We start from the raw sequence: 18954 nt of genomic DNA, 5'->3' as shown, positions 1-18954 counted from the left end.
GACCCTGAGCCTGCCCGATTAAATCCCTGTGGAAAAGCCATTTTTGGAAGGCCGGAAGGAGGCCTTCTGTCAACGAGCTGTTTCGAACGGAGTGACAAATTGTACCCTTTCATGAGACATTAGCAAATGTCTTGGACTAAGCACAGCTGTGATGGAAAAGTTCTTTGCTAATTAAGGGATCATTAGAGTCTGTGGGGGGGGGGAGAAAAAAGTTTATATATCGAAGAGGAGAAGGGAATTAACACACTCTTACACTCAAATAATTCTAGATCTCCTGCCAAGGTTTTGTTTTTGCTGAAACTCCATAGGAATGTGGAAAAAGGAGCAGAGTATTTTAGCTTCCTTGTTTGTTTGTTTTTTTAATATGTACTGGTAAGTTTCTAGAACGTGTGGCCACAGAGATCTGCTGGAAAGTTTTCTGGCTGCTGAAAATTTAGAAGCCGGAGGAGCCGAATAAAAGTTACACTGGTGCACGCTGAAGATTGGAGAAATAGGAAATGGAGAGAAACCAATCCTTATGAGGTGTGTCCCGCCCCAAGTATAAATTGACACTATTTACATGGTAGATCCTGCTTGTGCAACCCTTGAGTGAGAGATGTGGATCGCCACAGATCCCGGAGCTAAACCTGCAGCAATTCTCCCTTGCTCTGCTTAGGCTCCACCCATTCCAAAGCAATTTGCTGTACATTCTTCCAAGTGGAGCTTTATTCCACTTGCTGTTTCCCATGGGTGCGCCTCTTAAAATAGCCCAAGATTCAAAACTGGATAAAAAAGTGACTTGACCCTGGTGATTTACAGCCTCATGAACTGCATCACGAATTCCGACTGGTTTGGAGCAGGATCTGAGCAGCTTACATGCCCCTAATGACACCACCGCAGTGCTCCATGGCAAAACTAAATTCAAATAAATTAAAATGTGGAACCCGAAGGTCGTATCCAATGTTAGTCATACTCATACCCCAGAGAAATTAATGGTTTTATGTTAGTCATAGGAGTTGACTTCTTTGGAAGGTGTTGGACTCTCCTTCACTGGAGGCTTTCCAACAGAGGTGGGATTCCTCAGTTGTGATTCCTGCATTGCAGGGGGTTGGACTAGATGACCCTCTGGGTCCCTTCCAACTCTATAATTGTACAATTCTATATCTATTATTGTCAACGGGTCTACTTTGAGCGTGACAGCCACTGGATAGAATGCAGAATTTTTTAGTGAACATGGTTATATGAGGACCAAATCAGGAAATTGTTTTTCAAAAACCAGCCATAGAAAATCTAGCGCTCAAACCCAGAAGGCCTTAAAAGAATTATCTTCGGACTTACAGAATAAAGATGTCTGGCAACTGGCTATCCCTGAGAAAATAACTCATAACTTGAAAGCAATTAAAGGAAGAAAACAAAAAGGAAAACAGACAAATTTGATGCAGTACAGTAGAGTGGTCATTCTTTCAAAACGAAACAGGTCTTAGAAGGTAAACTCTCCAATTCATCTTTGCAGATATGGCTATCCTGAACAGCACAGCTTGAAATATAGCCTTCCCTAGGAACAATTATCCATGATGGATTTTAAAAAGAAAAAACATTTGTGCTGTGCCCGATACATTATATGATGGAGATTTGGATAATTTGCATGGGTTAATAAGAATAATTTATGTTAATGTGTCATCTGATATCTGTTATGGGTGTGAGGATGCTGTGTTATATATTTGTTACTATATTTTTAAAAAACCCAGGAGATTTAATATAAAATAAAGGAAAAATGGCAATGAAAGGGCAGGGATAGTTAGATCAGAGCTGTGCGAATAGTTAGATCAGAGGTGTGGCACAGGAAGAGAGGGGGTTTAACCCAAGGACGGAAAACCTCCAGGTGTTACTGGACAGTAACTCTCAGCAGGCCCAGCCAGCCTTAAAAATTGCCCCCATCCAGCTTCCTTTTTTTAAAGAAAAAAATCAACTCCCCTTTAACAGCTTGTTAGATCATAGAGATTTTTAATGTTTTAAGTAAGGGCACAATAAGCCTCATGTGCCCCCTTTGTGAAGGATGAAACCCAGACCATCTGGAAATCAATGCACATGGCAGAACTGGCAACTGGTTATTTTGTGTGTGTGTGGTAGGTGGGTTTTATTGGAAGATGGCGGCTGGAAGGTTCCGGAAAACCAAAGCAAACAGAAGAGGCGTTTTGCAAGATTCACAGAAGGGATCTTCCTGTTCTCTCTCCATGCCACATGGCACATCCTGGGGCTAAAGAATAAATTTAATGCTGGGTGTCCCCAGCACTGCCAACCCAGAGCTGCAACTTTAATTTTATGCATTTAAAACGTTTTTAACCTTGCTTTTCAAATTTGTAGAAATTTCGGAGGAGGATTACAATCTACTAGGCCTTTTGGAAAGTTGTTTGTTCACTATGCACTTGGGACACTTCTTAAGATATTGAAATCAAATATGGCATGATGGTTTCTGAGATCAAGGAGCAGGTTTTCATCTATGTTCAGATACAATTGGACAGCATTTTGAATCAAGATGGCAGAATGAATTTTCCAATACTGCCTTGTTTTTTTGGTTTCTTAGAATTCCTGAGCAAAGCCAAGTGCAAGGCTGCTAGTAAATAAATGAAATTAAAATTAAATCTCTAATCTAATTAAGTATACCCTGGTTGACATTCCTTTCTGAGCCTGCCTCTAGATAACTTTCCTAGCTCTCTACTTGATAAATAAAGCCAAAGAGAAATGCCAAGTGCTTACATTTGTCCCTCCGGTGTGTATGTAGACCCGGAGATGGTGAACTCATGCAGGCTGCAATGGATTCCTTCTATCTTCTCAACAATGAACATCTGCAATAAAGGCAGAGAGAGGGAGAGAGGGAAAGGTGAGCAATGAAAAGAATCCCACACGGCTGAGTAATAATTTTTCAAAATGTAGTAATGCTCCCATTCTCCCCGTTTGTTCATTTATACCTGGCCTTCCTGCCAAAAAGCGCATTTTAGACACAATCCACTAAAACAGGCTAACAAACAACACAAAAGGAAACAGGGTTGGGGAGGGTAGAGGGGGGGCAAACTTAGGTGGTGATTATTAAACTGTATTTCTTGCAATTCAAACATTGCTCTGTGGCCGTGTGGACAATGAAGCCATAGGCAATCCCTCAGGGCTTCTTGGAGCACCACGATCACAGCAAGGCAAGTTGTGCAGGATCCGCCGACAGAGGAGGAGGCCCTCACTAAGCGACACTTTGCTCAGAACACTATCAAAGCTAGAGCAGGTCTTACTTCTGGTGCAGGCATGTTCAGAGGCAGCATGTTTCCCAATTTTTATTTTTATTTTGGTTCAGACATCTCACCAAACCATGACTGGCACAAGTTATGGTGTATAAAGTTCTGTTCACCATTTTAAGCTCACAACACCTTTTGTGGTAGGCTAGGTTGAGAGTAAGAGACGGACTGTCGTATCACAAGGTCACACAGCTCTGTGGCTGAGTGGGGACTTGAACCCGGATCTCCCCAGTCTTAGTCTAGCACTCTAGCCAGGGCCAGCTCAGCTCTGGTGAGGCAGCCACCTCAGGGTGGGGACAGCTGTGAGGGCTAGCATATCTGGGCCTCCTGCACTTATCGCCTGTAGCCTCTGCCTCAAAATGTCCTCTTTAGGTCTTTTTTCTTCAGCGCGCCAGGGCTTCCCCGGGTTGCTTCCAGTCGCCTCAGGCAGAAGAGGCAGGGGGAAGGCAGCGACGGTGGTGGGGGAGGAGGGCACAGTGGCATACTGTGGGGGAAGCCACAAGGGCAGTTGCCCCAGGAGCAAAATTGTTTGGGGGCACAAAATTTCAACTCCTGGTGCTGCCTCAATACAGCTACATGCTTCTGTCGCTGGACTCCATTGAAAATGGCATCTCCTTGAGAACCGGGAAGTAGCCTCTCCAGACAACAGAACATCTCTTCTTTTCTTATCTTTGTGGCTGTGATCTCCCGGGTGACATGGACGCCATTGGGCATTTCAATGTGCATGTGAACTCCATTTTCCTCCCTCCGCACGGCCCCGGGCACTGGCAACCCACGCCACACCACTGAATGGGCACCATATTGTTTTGCCTCTGGCGACAAAATGTCTTCTTCTTCTACCACTACGCTGCTTCTTACCACTACGCTAGCTCAACTCTCTCACCTTATGTGCACTAAACATTCCTGACAGTGAAGAACTACGGGTTTCAGCATCATTAGTTCTGCTCTGGCAAACATTTCCGCTGGAGCCGAACGGAGAGGATCGAGGGAGGAATTCAGCAGAGGGACAATTTGGTGAGCAGCTCCACTAATTAATGGGAAGTGCAGCTTGGCGTTCCGGTCCATGTGCACAACACTTCAGCCAAGCGAATTTACGGGGGTTTCAGAAAGCCCACGGTATCTACAGAACACCCCCACCTCAACCCATGCCAGATGAGCAAGAGACACTGCTATGATTTATGAGAATGAAGAGGATATCAGAATTACTCCACAAAGGCAGCACGGGTTGCCAACGCTTCTCTTTTAGTTATGCTCCTGTGCTTTGAAGCAGCACATGCAAGAAAAACGATGGGTGTCAGGAGCTACTATGATCCATGTGAGGCTGCCTCATGTGGCGATCCTTTGGATTGCAGGCAGCAGCTTCTTAGCGAAGGACCCTCAGGCCCTAGACTGACTTGGCCCTCTCAGGTGTTTTCTTTTCACACAGACACCCCCACACACACACTGTTAAGAAAACCACACATACCACCTCGAGCTCCTTGGAGGAAAGCTGGGAAATAACTCTTTTTATTATTAATAATATTTTATTGGGAGAATTTCAGTTGAAGGAAGGAAGGAAGGAAGGAAGGAAGGAAGGAAGGAAGGAAGGAAGGAAGGTAGGGGGGGGGGAATCTTGTTTTTTCATGAGAGATCTCGGCAGCCATTTTGAGTGCAAGATACATGCTTAAGCATCGCCACCCATTGTGAAGGAATCCTACCCTCCAGAAATCAAGCAGGGAACAAAGCCCTCTGCTCTTTGTTTTTCAAGGAAGGGGCTGAGAATATACCATTTCAACTGTATCCAACTTCATTTTCTAAAATTAGGCAATGGAGAATAAGCAGCAAGCCTTGCAGGGACTCTATCTTCCGTGGGCAGAGGGAAATCTCATTAAAAACAGCTGGATTCCCCCCTACCTTTTTGTCCAAAATATCTGTTAGAGATGGAAATTTATAAGGGCCCAGCTCACATGGTTAATTTCTGATTTGGGGTTGTGTGTGGAACATTACTATGCTTTTCAGGTCCTTTCATGAGCACCACAATTATGTCTGCCAGATTCAAAGGAATACACCCAAGCATGGACACTTGAGGGGTCTCAGAGGGCAGGAACGGCTAGTGGTTGGGACAGAAAGGCCTGATATTGTTCTCCCAATGCATGCTGGGAGTGGGTAAGATGGATACAGAGACCAAGTGGGGTGCCTCAGAGGGTTTTTTTGGCTCATCGGCCCCTGGGCCTATTTGCCTGTGATTTGGCAGGCTTCAACTACTCTGGAGGGGTAAGCAGCCTGCAAATTTCATCCACTTCTGTCAAAAGGTGTGGAAAGGTTAGACAGTTCTTTTGTTTCTCACTAGTGAACTGGAAGGTCAGACAAACCCTGAGTCAAACTGGGCAGCAGTACAAAGCACCCTGGATCACAGCAGCGCTGAATTGGGGACCATACCAACTTTTGTGGCAGTGCACACACATCCTTGTAAATAATACACAGGAAGCAGAATCTGGTCATGGAGGAGTAGACTGTACCACGTGCAGACTTTGACAGGGGGAATACATTCTTTTTTTATGAAGCAGAATAATTAGATCCATCAAGGAGAAAGAACCTACCTCAAGATATACCCTAATTTTTTGGTTGCAGGATATAAATCACGTAGGGGCAGCATTCAATAAGCAATTCCCCACACATAGCTGGATATGAGAAAGTAAAACAGCAACAACCCTCTTCCACCTAATTCTTCTGAATGAGCTGGCACCAACCAGATGAGAACAAAAAGAAGAAGAAGAAAAAAAGTAAGATGAAAATAAAAATGAGCTCTTATGAGTTGTATACATTTGAGTCTTCTCAGCCCCCAAATTCCCAGTTACTTCCTCCTGGCTTTTGTTCAGTGTAACTGGACTGTCAACACTGCTGAAACCTGGTTAATGTACCAGAACATACCTGGCCTGGAGGATGCATTTTGGGGAAGATGACAGATTGAGCAAAGAGAAGGGGGGCTGAGTTGTGGCAGTCAAAACCAGCTTGCAATTTCATTTCATTTTTTAAAGTAACCCTTTTTGAGAGAGAGAGAAAGACCGAGAAGCAGCACAGAGACATCCAGGGAAGACCCAAACAGCAGCTCTGTATTCTCTGAGCACATTCAGCTGTGTCATGAGGACTGTTCACACATTACATCCTGTGCGCTTGTGCGTACAGCTGCCTGAACGCTTGTAGAGTTTGGATTTGATATCCCGGCTTTATCACTGCCCTAAGGAGCCTCAAAGCGGCTAACAATCTCCTTTCCCTTTCTCCCCCACAACAAACACTCTGTGAGGTGAGTGGGGCTGAGAGAATTCAGAGAAGTGTGACTGGCCCAAGGTCACCCAGCAGCTACATGTGGAGGAGCGGAGACACGAACCCGGTTCCCCAGATTACGAGTCTACCGCTCTTAACCACTACACCACACTGGCTCTCTGTACATATCTTTGGGTACGTAAAAGCACAAAGCGAGCCCTGCTGGATCAGGCCAATGGCCCATCTAGTCCAACATCCTGTTCTCACAGTGGCCAACCATGCCTGTAAGAAACCAGCAAGTGGGACCCGTGCACAAGAAGCCTCTCCCCTCCTGCTGCTTCTAGAAGCTGATATCTGTCCTAAATCTTCCAACATTCAGCTTTATGGGGTGACAATGACTTCCAGTGGCTCTGCAGCTTGACAGTACAAGATCGGAAAGTCGGCATGCCCTAACCGAAGCCACACCTGTCTTGTTCTTGGACAGCTGTGAGAAAAGACCTTGAGTCGGTTCCTCCAGATGAGTGAGCTTTTTGGTCCTTTGCCAGTGGAGTTTTCCATCTTTTTGACGCAGCTGTTAGCTTGCATCCTTAAGCCTTTTAAAGTAAATGGGGCTTTGTGGAACTGGCTGCCCTCCAGCCCCTTTCAGACTGGCTGGAGGAGGATTGAGCGCTTGCCCGTCCGGTTTGGGGATTAGCCCCCTGCTATTTCTGCTCGGGTGTTTACATTCATCCTGGAAAGATGTTCTTTTTATTTAAAAAAAAAAAAAAGCACACACAAACCGTGCACAGAGCAGAATACCTGCTGGATCTCTCACCGCTGAACTCTTGAGCCCTGCCTTTGGTTGCGCTGGCCACCAAAAGCTTCGTAAGGGAGAGGAATGCAGGGCTCGGTTGCCATGGGATACGGCGTTGCCTTTCTGAATGCCACAGGCCAAATCCTGAATCCTTCGTCTAAAAATGCCCAGGCCGGTACATGAAGTGACCAAAAAGTCGGGAGAAGATCCGTAGCTCAGTGTCGGAGCATCTTCTTTGCATACAGAAGATCCCAGGTTCAATTCCTGGCACCTCCTGGTAGGGATGAAAATATCCCGTCTGAAACCCTGGAGAGTCAGTGTAGACCAGGCACCCCCAAACTCGGCCCTACAGATGTTTTGGGACTACAACTCCCATCATCCCTAGCTAACAGGACCAGTGGTCAGGGATGATGGGAATTGTAGTCTCAAAGCATCTGGAGGGCCGAGTTTGGGGATGCCTGGTGTAGACAATGCTGAGCCAGATTCCTATGTCTTTAAAGAGAGACTTAATCCATAGGTGGGTACATGCCATACCCCTGGGAACCTCATCTCTCCTGAATTTTCTGCCAGCCAGCTGGATTTTGTAGTCTACATCCCTCTCTGCTAGATCTAGGGATTCAGGTCTGACCCGAAGCCTCCAGCTTTGCCAGACCCCCTTCAGGTGGCAAGTGGTAGGCTTGAATCTTCAAGTGGGCAAGAGTCCATTTGACAACAACAATTTTAAAAAATTAAGAAGACTGTGCATGTGGCTTGATAACCATAAGACCCCAGAGCCACAAGTGGTACACCTCTGCCCTAAGGCCTAAATCTCTGAGTGAGGGGAAGATGCATATAATCTCTACCGCGCATGCATATGAATGCAAAATGCATGTACACTAAGGTTCCATCCAGCACCCAGGCAGCCATTTCACACCCTGCAGATGCTAAGAGAACTGGGGTGCCACAAGCACCTCTCGATTCTTGTCAGGGAAATGTTGGAAGGCCTTATGGCCAGAGGCACCTGAGAATGCTGAAGGGCTTCCATTTCTGTGGACAGACCAGATCCACATCTCCTGGGCTAATGTGAAGATCAGAACATAATTATCTTTCAGATTTCACACTTCTCTGAATTTCGCCACATAGTTTTTGGCTCAAAACAGTCTCCATTTGTATTTAAAAATAAAATAAAATCCATGCATTAGAACAGAATGCATTAAGAAATGTGTACAATGAGGGGGGAAATCCACATGGGAACCTCAATATAACGTACATGGGGTTGCTTGGAGACTTCTTGGAAAGTTCAATTAGTACGAACTGCAGATGCTGGGTGGATAATTTGGCAACACATCCGGGCAGTGCTTGAACAGCTGCAACAACTACTGGTCTGTTTCTGAGCATCACACTGAATGCCATGGGGGGAATGTCTTCCCCACATTAGCGTCTCCCCCATCGCAACTGCCAATCAATGGGGGATGAAGGCACTTGGACCTCTCATCTGTTCAGAGTGAAGGGTGGGTATCTAATCCTGGCAACCCAGGAAATGTGTGCACATCTGAGGGGACACAGGAGAGGCTGAGGCAATGCAAACAGGAAGGAAGAGCAAACAGTCTTTGGTGCATTGTGGTGTTTTCAGTGGATATTTATGTTAGCGAAGTCTCTTAAATACCATAGATGGGAGTCCAGAATGAAAAGAAATCCTGGTATGCTACACGGAAGAAATAAAACAAGAACAGTATATGATTTGAGGAGAAAGGAACAGAGAGGGTTTCATATTCTTTTGTACATAGCAGGAAGACTTACAACCAAATATAGATGAAAAACTTCCTCAGAACTACAGTCAACAAGAACAGGTGGTACCTCAGTAAACATCTTCCTGGTTGCTAAGAAGTACGGTCTTTTATGCATTTTTGAGTTGATATTTATTGTTGCAAGCAAAAGTAGGAAGTACTCGTGGGTTGCTGCTCACCTAGCTATTCCCATTAACTAATCCAGCAAGTCAATTTCTTATTTCAAATATCCAAAAAGCTATACAGGCCAGACCTCCAAGCTCAGGCTAACATTTCTGAAGGGGGAGAAAAAGCAACATGATAATATCCTTTTGTTTCTGGAAAAAAATATTTCTCTTCAGAGAGGCAGAAGGAAAATGGAAAACGCAGGGCCTCGCATCTCTCTCTCCGCCATCCCTTTGAAATGCTGAGCCCAAATCCACAGCAGCTTGAGCCGGGAGCCACCATCCCCAAAGTCTTATCATTAATTATCTCATCTCCTACTCAGCAACCTGAACACACACTTAAAAGCTTGCCAACTAAATACCTTGTTGATGAGGCGGGGAACTCAAACAGAGCGATAAAGGGATTTGCTTAGCCCGGCACCTCATACAAAGAGGCCTCCTGATTTTTTCAAGAACAGATTAAAAGGGTCTAAAGGATGATGGTTCAGCTGTCCCTCAAAAAAAGGGGGGGTGTAGAAGCAAGGACACAGAAACATTGACTAATAACTAGACATGCTGCACAAGAGGACATGCTCACCCTATAACGTTTAAAGCACTAGGATTGCATAACCCCCCCCCCAACATTCCTCAAATGAAAATAGGGACATTCCCTTCTACATCAGAGTCCTCATCCCCCGGCATCCCGTATATATGAGCACTGCCAATGGAATATAGGAAAAGAATGGGGCTGACTGAGCTGCCCCAAATGGCTGCCACCAAGAGGAGTACAGTGGTGCTCCGCAAGATGAATGCCTCGCAAGACGAAAAACCCGCTAGATGAAAGGGTTTTCCGTTTTGGAGGTGCTTCGCAAAACGAATTTCCTATGGGCTTGCTTCACAAGACGAAAATGTCTTGCGAGTTTTTCCGATTTTTTTCCCTCCCCCCCCCCTTTTTCTAAGCCGCTAAGCCGCTTATCTGCTTATCCGCTAAGCCGCTAAAAGCCGCTAAGCCGCTAATAGCGCTAATCCACTAAGCCGTCAATGGGCTTGCTTCGCAAGACGAAAAAACCGCTAGACGAAGAGAATCACGGAACGGATTAATTTCGTCTTGCGAAGCACCACTGTATGTAAGAGTACTGTACCTGCAAATGTCTCGGTTATATATGTGAAACTTAGAGGATATATGGCAAAACTGTGGGGCTTCCATCAGTCCGCCTTGGGCGTCAGAGGAGGCACCCACAAGAAATGTTTACAAGGCGGTACCTCCATGCCAGTAACGTAGTCTCTATGGTCAGTGGTTGGAGGGACCGCCCTTAGGGGCCCCTGTGTGCCTACATGAGCTGGGGCCCCTAAGGCCACTCTTGCCACCACCACCACAATTGAGCAGTACCGGCTGGCAGAGCTGAGGAGAGCACCGACAGCAGCTGGCACCCCACACCTCCCCTTCTCATGGGTCCTGCTGCGCCACCGCAAGGGGGCTGGGCCTCCGCCCCCTTTCCGTGCTTGCAGAATTAAGGACTCTGTGTGACATAGCGAGAAGCCACAATGGCTTAAGTGTTTTTCATAGAATCATAGAATCATAGAGTTGGAAGAGACCACAAGGGCCATCGAGTCCAACCCCCTGCCAAGCAGGAAACACCATCAGAGCACTCCTGACATATGGTTGTCAAGCCTCTGCTTAAAGACCTCCAAAGAAGGAGACTCCACCACACTCCTTGGCAGCAAATTCCACTGTCGAACAGCTCTTACTGTGACAGCTCTTTTTGTGACAGTCGTGGCATTTTCGGGGCACTTGGAGACCATTAACAGCCATGGCTTCCAGCAAAGGATTCTGGGAGCTACACAGTTGTTAGGAGACACCCTATTCCCTCCCCTCAGAGGACTAAAATGGTTTAACGGCCCATTCATATTCACAGGCAACTCGGGGAATTGTAGCTCTGAGAGGGGAATTCTGGGAGCTGCAGTTTGTTAAGGACGCTGAAGATTGTCAGGAAACACCCTCACAGAGCTGCAGTTCCCACGGTTCCCTGTGAAGAGGAATTCCACTCTGGGAACTGTAGCTCTGGGAGTGGAATACGGGTTTCCGAACAACTCACAGTCCCCTTTACAAACTACAGCTCCCAGGATGCTCTGGGGGAAGCCATGATGGCTTAAAGAGGTATCATAGTTTTAACTCTGGTCTCGCAGGTCCTAATGGACACTCCTTGCCACTGAGGCGGCCTGTGCCTCACAGAACAGTGCTGATCTCGGAGTTACCCTCAGGCTATGCATCTTCCCCATCCTCCAATAGGACACAGGAACCACCCACCAAAAGTGCCCCCTTCTTGTCACGTCTCAACGATGTCTTTAGATTGACAGCTTTCTTCTGGGTGACCGAGAGGTCAGTGCTAAAAACAGGCCCACGAGTCATCAGGAACGAAGCTGCCCGTGCATGATAATTAAATTTGGTGAGGTGGGAAGAGGCGGATGAGTCATATCTTGGAAGTGTTGCTGACCAAAAGCCTACTCAATCCTGTAGAAACTGTACAGGGCGGGATTTAAACAAGTTGCAGCCCTGATCAATCTGTTATTTATTTATTTATTTATTTATTTATTTATTTATTTATTTAAAAAGCATTTCAGCAAATCCCAGAGGGCCACAAGAGAGTTCTGTCATTAATTAGTCTTTTAATTAACTCTGCCCAGGGCTGTATCTTCTCTGGCTGATTAAAAAGAAATTCAAATTTTTGCATCAAGGAAAAAAACAAATCTCCAAAACAGGTGGCAGAGGGGAGGGGAGGGCTGTCCTAAGACATTTCAATGCTGTAGGCCAAACATCCCGATGATGACCTGTCCCTCATGCCTACTGTGGATGTGAGTTCCATAGTTAAACTATGCACTCCACGAAGGACTTGATTTTCCTAGAGTGAGGCACCAACAGGCAATTAGTTTCAAAGAGGCTTCCCTCACTGAAACTGAGATTGTTGTCTTGTGTGGGGCAGAGGTCCAACGAGAGACGCCCTAACAAGCTGAACCAGAAAAGGCTTTTTCAAGATCTGTCCCCCAACATTCTGCAGGCCATGGAAATCACCAAATTTCGCGTTCAGTAGCATCCAATAAAATTCTGAGACCAGACCCTTCCTGGCATTCATTTCCAAAGGCTGCCAATGGTCTAGGAGCCATTTGCTATGCAAAGCTGTAGGCCTGTAAGTGCTGTTAGCTAATGCTTTCTACACATCAACCTTCCAACTTTCCACTCCTTCTCTGCAGTCTACTGCCAAGCTAACCATTTATACAGGATTCTCCCAGTTTACACAATGGTAAGGGCAGGATGTGAGCCAAGCTGTTTAGTGACAAATAACATCTTCACTGGAGAAGGGGGTGTTCCACAGCAGCCAAGCAAATATTTAACTTTGTAATCAAGTGTGCAAACCTACTAACAATTTCCATATTCCTGCTATTAAGCCTTTGCCTTTATTTAACCAGGGAACTCCTGATGGTTAAACATTAGCTAAGAATTTGAATCTTCTCCCAGAGACGTTTGGTGCCTGGAAGAATAAATATTTATCCAACGGATCCAGCATTTCACTCTTGGAAATTTAGACAGCACCTGTCCTTAGAATGGACTTGAATGCGGATTCTCCCCTGCAGGTGCAAAGGATGACGTCAAAGCCCCAGCAACTGGGGATCTAAATACCTGAAGGAATGATCCTACTGATATCTGCCTGCCTGGGTTTTAATATCTTCAGTGGAAGGTCTTTAGCATTGCAGAGGTGGGGACCTATTTTTTTTGGCCCAGGGACCTCAAAATATTTCGGTTCCCCATCCCTTGCTTGACCAATGAACCCACTAAGTATTGCAGCCTTACTCTTAAAACGCTTATTTATTTCATACAATGTATAGACTGCTTGATTATTTTTTAAAAACACAAAGCTTCAAAGCATTTTACAGAAGGACTAAAGCTATAAAAGTTAAAAACAGCTATTTAAAACATTCAAATATAACTAAAATCAACAATGAGCTAAAAACAGATTAAAACACATGGCAACATTCTACACGTCTGGGTAAACTTGTCTAAACAAAAATTGTTTTTAGCAGACGCGGAGACAAGAAGAGTGAAGGTGCCTTCCTGTTGTCTTGCCTTGCTATCATTAGGCTCAAATTTAAACAATAACCTTAAATGCAGAGGTTTATTGTTTTTTCCTGTTATCAGCAGCCCGATTAACAATAGTCTGATACCGGAAACAATCTACAGAAATCCCCATTGAAATCTGGCTAAATAAAATTTGGAATGTGGCTCTATCTCACCACAGAAGGGTAATTAAATGCACTTCAGGGATAGACACTTTTTGTGAGACTTGGCTTCCTTTCTTCTCCTTTATAAATGAGACAGAAGATGCCATTATTCCAGTGTTTTTCAACCTTTTTTGGGCAAAGGCACACTTGTTTCATGAAAAAAATCACGAGGCACACCACCATTAGAAAATGTTAAAAAAATTAACTCTGTGCCTATATTGACTATATATAAAGTAATTCTCTTGAATAGGAATCAAATAAACACAAAGAAAGTATTTTATAATTACTTTATTATGAAATAGTAAGTAAACAGAAATATGAAAAATTATAAAATACTTTATTTTTAAATCTTTCGAATTTTTCAATTTTTCCCATGGCACACCAGGCAACATCTTTTTGAAAAACATTGCATTATTCCACCCTCAACACAAGCATCTCTGTGGCAAGGCTACTTGAATTGATAATACATAAATAAACATATTGCTTGTGTTTCATACTGCATATGAAACATAATATGAAACAACTGCTGGACGAGCTACGGTAGTTATATGTTCTTGGATTTAAACGAAAAACAATAAAAATATTGGGGGGGGGGGAGAGAAGAAGCCCCTGACTGGTAGATTCCAACAGCAAGCCAGGCTCTTGCTTATGATAGAATCAGGGAAAAATCTTCCCCTGTTTACCCAACTCTGCAATGCAGCTTCCTAGAGAGATGAGCTGTTCCCTCCCACCAGCGGATTAGTAAGAGATGCTTCTACCACTGAACACGACCCCATCAGTTTTGCATAGAACGGCTTGCTGCCTCCCCCACATTCATTGCAAAAGGAAAAAAGAAATTAACTCAGGTCATTCATGCAGCTGCAACTCTCAGGAAAGGCTTAAGAGACATCTCCACTCTATTGCTGCCACCACCTGTCCCAGTCCAGACATTGATTTGCTTCCCAGTCCCAAAGAAACACATCCTTGCAAGCGTTAACATTCACCAGCTGGAACAAAATGAGACACGTGTTTCCAGAAATGGGCTCCCACATGGATCTTTGGGTTAAATCTTCTTGTGACAAATGCAAGGCGTTTTATGTGGGAAGGGGTTTACGAAGTACCTGCTAAGATCGATGTAGATCTTATGACTTCACTTCCCACCCGTTTTTTTTGCAAAATCGCGTCTACTCTGCAGCCTTCCCAAACAGTAGCTAAGGAGGTCAATCACTCAAGTCAAGCAAGCTGGTCCTTTCTGGTTATTTGCCAGTAATTCACGTCCTAGCTTGAGGTGGTGCAGTCCTTCTGCAGGGACTGTACCACCTTCATTTTCGCATTTGCCGTAACTATGAAGCAGAAATCTTACCAAAAAAACAAAGTTCAACGGGGTTTAAAAGGTTTCCTGCAATAACACCAAGAAGCATTCCTTTCATGGGGGGGGGGGGCTTATCACAATTTTCACAAGGAAACCAGAGGGCAAGACCCAGCCCACTGTGCCCACGACTCACCCTGAACACGGACATCTGATTGGTCGTCAAAGTGCCCGTCTTGTCAGAGCAAATGACCGACGTGCAGCCAAGGGTCTCCACGGAAGGGAGGCTCCTCACGATGGCGTTCTTCTTGGCCATACGGCGGGTGCCCAGCGCCAGGCAGGTGGTGATGACGGCCGGAAGCCCTTCGGGAATTGCCGCCACAGCCAAGGCCACGGCAATCTTGAAGTAATATATCGCCCCACGGAACCAGGAGCCGCCGTGCACGGGGTCACTGAAGTGGCTGATGTTGATGACCCAAACGGCGATGCAGACCAGGGAGATGACTTTTGAGAGCTGCTGGCTAAATTCATCCAACTTCTGCTGCAGGGGGGTTTTCTCAGGCTCAGTGGCGACCATCTGGTTCCTGATCTTCCCGATTTCGGTGTACACTCCCGTGGCAATGACGACGCCAACCGCTTTTCCTGCAGCGATGTTGGTACCCTGGAGACAAGAAATAGGGCTGTTTCATGTATTATTATTTTTGCTATTATTCCTCAGGTGATCAATGTTTAGATGGAGGTGATCAATGTTTAGATGGGGTTTCCAGGGGGCTGAATCAGGCTCCCCCAATCTGGTGCCTTCCAGAGGTTTCCGAATGATAACTTCCACCAGCCCTAGTCAGGGTTTAGACAGAGCTTTTTTCCCTGTGAAAAAAGGATTGTTTGTTCGACCACTCTGGGAAGTGTAGTTCTGTGAGGGGAACAGGGGCCACCAAACAACTCCAGCTCCCAGAATTCTTTGGTGGAAGCCATGACTGTTTGAAGTGGTATTATAGTGCTTTTAATGTACGGTGAGAATAAGGCCTGCATCAAGCTGAGCTACACAAGCAGCCAAACCCTGTAGCAGAGCTCTTGTAGTTCTGTGGAGGGGGGGTAGGGCTTGTTTACACAAACTAGGCTCAAATTTGCACATGTAAAAAGCACTGTTACACCGCTTTAAACAGCCATGGCTTCCCCCAAAGAATTCTGGGAGCTTCTGGAGTTTGTTAAGGGTGCTGAGAGGTATTAGGAGGTTGCCCTATTCCCCTCACAGAGCTACAATTCCCAGAATCCCTTGGGAAAGGGGGGTTCATTATTAAACCAGTCTAGGGACTGCAGCTATCTGAGGGGAACAGGGCATCTCTTGACAACTCTCAGCACTCTTAACAAACTACAGACCCCAGGATTCTTTGGGGGAAGCCATGAACGTTTAAAGTTGCATCATAATGCTTTAAATATCTGGCGCGACTGTGGCCTAACTCTGAGGTAGAAGTGTTACCCAAAGTTTGCTTCTTCACTGCCACCAGGCCTCCCCCCCTTCATGAACTGCACAGTCCTCCATGACATGGCCTCCAAAATTCAAATTAATACACCCCCCTCCCAAAGAATAGCCAGAGATAGCCTTGTCCTCAAATTGGTCTAATCCTCTTTTAAAGAAAGCCCTCTAGGTTGATGGCCATCACAGCCTCTTGTGGCTTCTTTAGGCATGAGGGTACTTACAGAAAAAAGCATGTTCTTTTTATCCTGGTTGACAGCCCTGGGGTCAGGAACTGGATCTGTGTGTTTGATGACAGAAACAGATTCACCTGCAAAGGAAAAATAATGTTGAGCATAATTACAAGGATTTCAAACTCGTACAGAATGAGGAGAAAACAGAGACAGGGAAGGAGGAGGGAGGGAGGAACATGTATACCCCTCTTTGTTCCTGGGAGGAAAGGTGGGCTATAAATTTAATAAATACAATAAACATCTATCAAAAAGCAGGGTAAGCAGTGATTCCTGCATTGAAGGGGTTTGGACAATTTTATGAATCTATGACCAGCTGAGTCTCCCATAGAATCATAGAATTGCTAGAGTTGGAAGGGACCATGAGGGTCATCTAAGTCCAACTTTCTGCAAAGCAGAAATCGTTTTGCCCAACGTGGGGCTCAAACCCACAACCCTGAGATTAAGAGACTCGTGTTCTACCAACTGAGCTAGGTAAAGGTAAAGGACCCCTGGACGGTTAAGTCCAGTCAAAGGCAACTATGGGCTTGCGGCGGTCATCTTGCTTTCAGGTCAAGGGAGCTGGCATTTGTCCACAGACAGCTTTCCGGGTCATGTGGCCAGCATGACGAAACCGCTTTTGGTGCAACAGAACACCGTGGCGGAAACCAGAGCGTACGGAAACACCGGGAGCTCACCGGAGCTCACCGGGAGCGGAAACACAACGGGAGCTCACCGTGACACACAGATTCGAACTGCCGACCTTCCGATCGGCAAGCCCAAGAGGCTCAGTGGTTTAGACCACAGTGCCACCCACATCCCTTCTGAGCTATCTGGGCTGGTCTCGCTGCATCCAAAGTAAAAAAGATAAATCAGGGGAGGCAGGGTGCCTCAGCAGGCACCAAGGAATGTTCTCATGGTAGCATAGGACAAACACAGACACACAGACACACACCAGTGAGAATGGACTGGTCTACTCGTAACGTCGTCGACTTGATCTCAATGATCCGGATATCGGCAGGCACCTTGTCACCAACTGTGAAAGGAAAAAGGACAACAATATGGTTCACAGGCAGAAAGTGTTTGCATCTGGTAACTGATTAAATAGGGGTGAAATGAGACTTCCCCTGTTCTGATTCCTTATTGTTTTGGTTAGCTGTGCCATGAATTCCAGTGTGGTGTAGTGGTTAGAGTGCTGGACTTGGGAGAGACCAGGGTTCAAATCCCCATTCAGCTCACTTGGGTGACCCTTGGGCCAGTCGCTGACTTTCAGCCTAACCTACATCACAGGGTTGTTGTGCGATAAAATGGGAGGAGAACTATGCATGCTACCTTGAGCTCCCCTGGTGGAATACTGTATATATGTAATGAATAAATAAATCAATCAATCCAGGAATTCTCCTGGATTCCAGGTTCACTAAAGCCTTATTAGTGCATTGCCAGGATTGGGCCCTGCCTAGAGCTAAAACCTGGGGTCTCCTTGGAAGAAAAGCAGCGGACGCAGGAGACCCTAGCAGCCCCAGCAGCCAGCATGGCCAATGACCAGGAACGATGGGAATTGGGGTCCAGCAAGTTGCTGCAACTCTAGATATGCAAAAAGGAATTGTGAATTGGCTAGGGAATGATTCTTCGCAGTTCATCACCCAAAATAGTAAGAAGCACAAGGCAAAAACAAACCCACGCAAAGCAAGGAAGGTCATACCTGCCACCTCTACAATATCTCCTGGGACAATGTCGCGTGCTCGTATCCGTTGAACTCCATTCCTATCTGCCCTGATCACCTTCCCCATTTCTGGTTCATATTCCTTCAAGGCTTCAATCGCACTCTCTGCATTCCTCTCCTGCAAAGACAGGCAGTTTTCACATTAATTTGGGAGGGGGCTACAAATGGGAAGTCTCCCACTCCCCCACAGTTAGCAGCTTTCCATAAGAACCTTCAAAAAATTTGAGATCCGTCAATGAGTTGCTTCAGGTATCCATTCTCTTTGGGTGCCTATGCCCCACAAGGAGCAGGCCCTGTTCTGGTGGCCTTCTCTCCATTTGTTCATTTGGCTAGCCCACCCAAAGAGACACCCAGACAGCCAGTAGATCACTCAGACACCAAGTAGATCACTGTGGCCTACAGGGGAGCTTCTCCTGCAAAGTCTATAGATCTCAGGAGCCCCACTCTGCAGGAACTCTGAGCAGGGCATTAAGGGTGGCTGCCCCTGTTCTGTGGAATAGCATTCCCGTCGACAGGCACCCACTCTGCACCTTCTGGAAACAACTGAATACATTTCGTTCCAACAGCCTTCCCCAGCTGGATAAAGGATTCTTTACCACAAGTATCCGTTTGTTGGGGTTTTAGACTTGCTTTAAAGGCATCCGATTTTGCTTTTTCAGACCTTTCTTAATTATCTTATGCATAAACAGCATTGAGGCGGCGGTTTAGAAGGCAATAAACAAATTAACTGTAATAACAACATTATGCAACAGCAGGAGTCAGAATCATAGAACCGTA

At 45.8% G+C, this 18954-nt stretch overlaps 1 protein-coding gene across 3 annotated transcripts in view; it reads right to left on the bottom strand.

Moving 5' to 3' along the window:
• ATP2A3 (ATPase sarcoplasmic/endoplasmic reticulum Ca2+ transporting 3) overlaps window positions 1-18954 on the bottom strand; it is an 86762-nt gene that overhangs the window by 25765 nt on the left and 42043 nt on the right. For all 3 annotated transcript variants that reach the window (XM_081843485.1, XM_081843486.1, XM_081843487.1), the window contains 5 exons: window positions 18157-18295; window positions 17410-17490; window positions 16470-16555; window positions 14968-15432; window positions 2737-2825 (listed from right to left, as the gene is read on the bottom strand). In XM_081843485.1, the coding sequence (XP_081699611.1) occupies window positions 2737-2825; window positions 14968-15432; window positions 16470-16555; window positions 17410-17490; window positions 18157-18295 (860 nt within the window). The remainder of the gene's footprint in view (window positions 1-2736; window positions 2826-14967; window positions 15433-16469; window positions 16556-17409; window positions 17491-18156; window positions 18296-18954) is intronic.

Source organism: Podarcis erhardii (assembly GCF_964252035.2).
Source record: "Podarcis erhardii genome assembly, chromosome: 16".
Taxonomy (NCBI): domain Eukaryota; kingdom Metazoa; phylum Chordata; class Lepidosauria; order Squamata; family Lacertidae; genus Podarcis; species Podarcis erhardii.
Note: the sequence above shows the minus strand (reverse complement) of the source record. Positions and strands in the feature narration are given on the sequence as shown.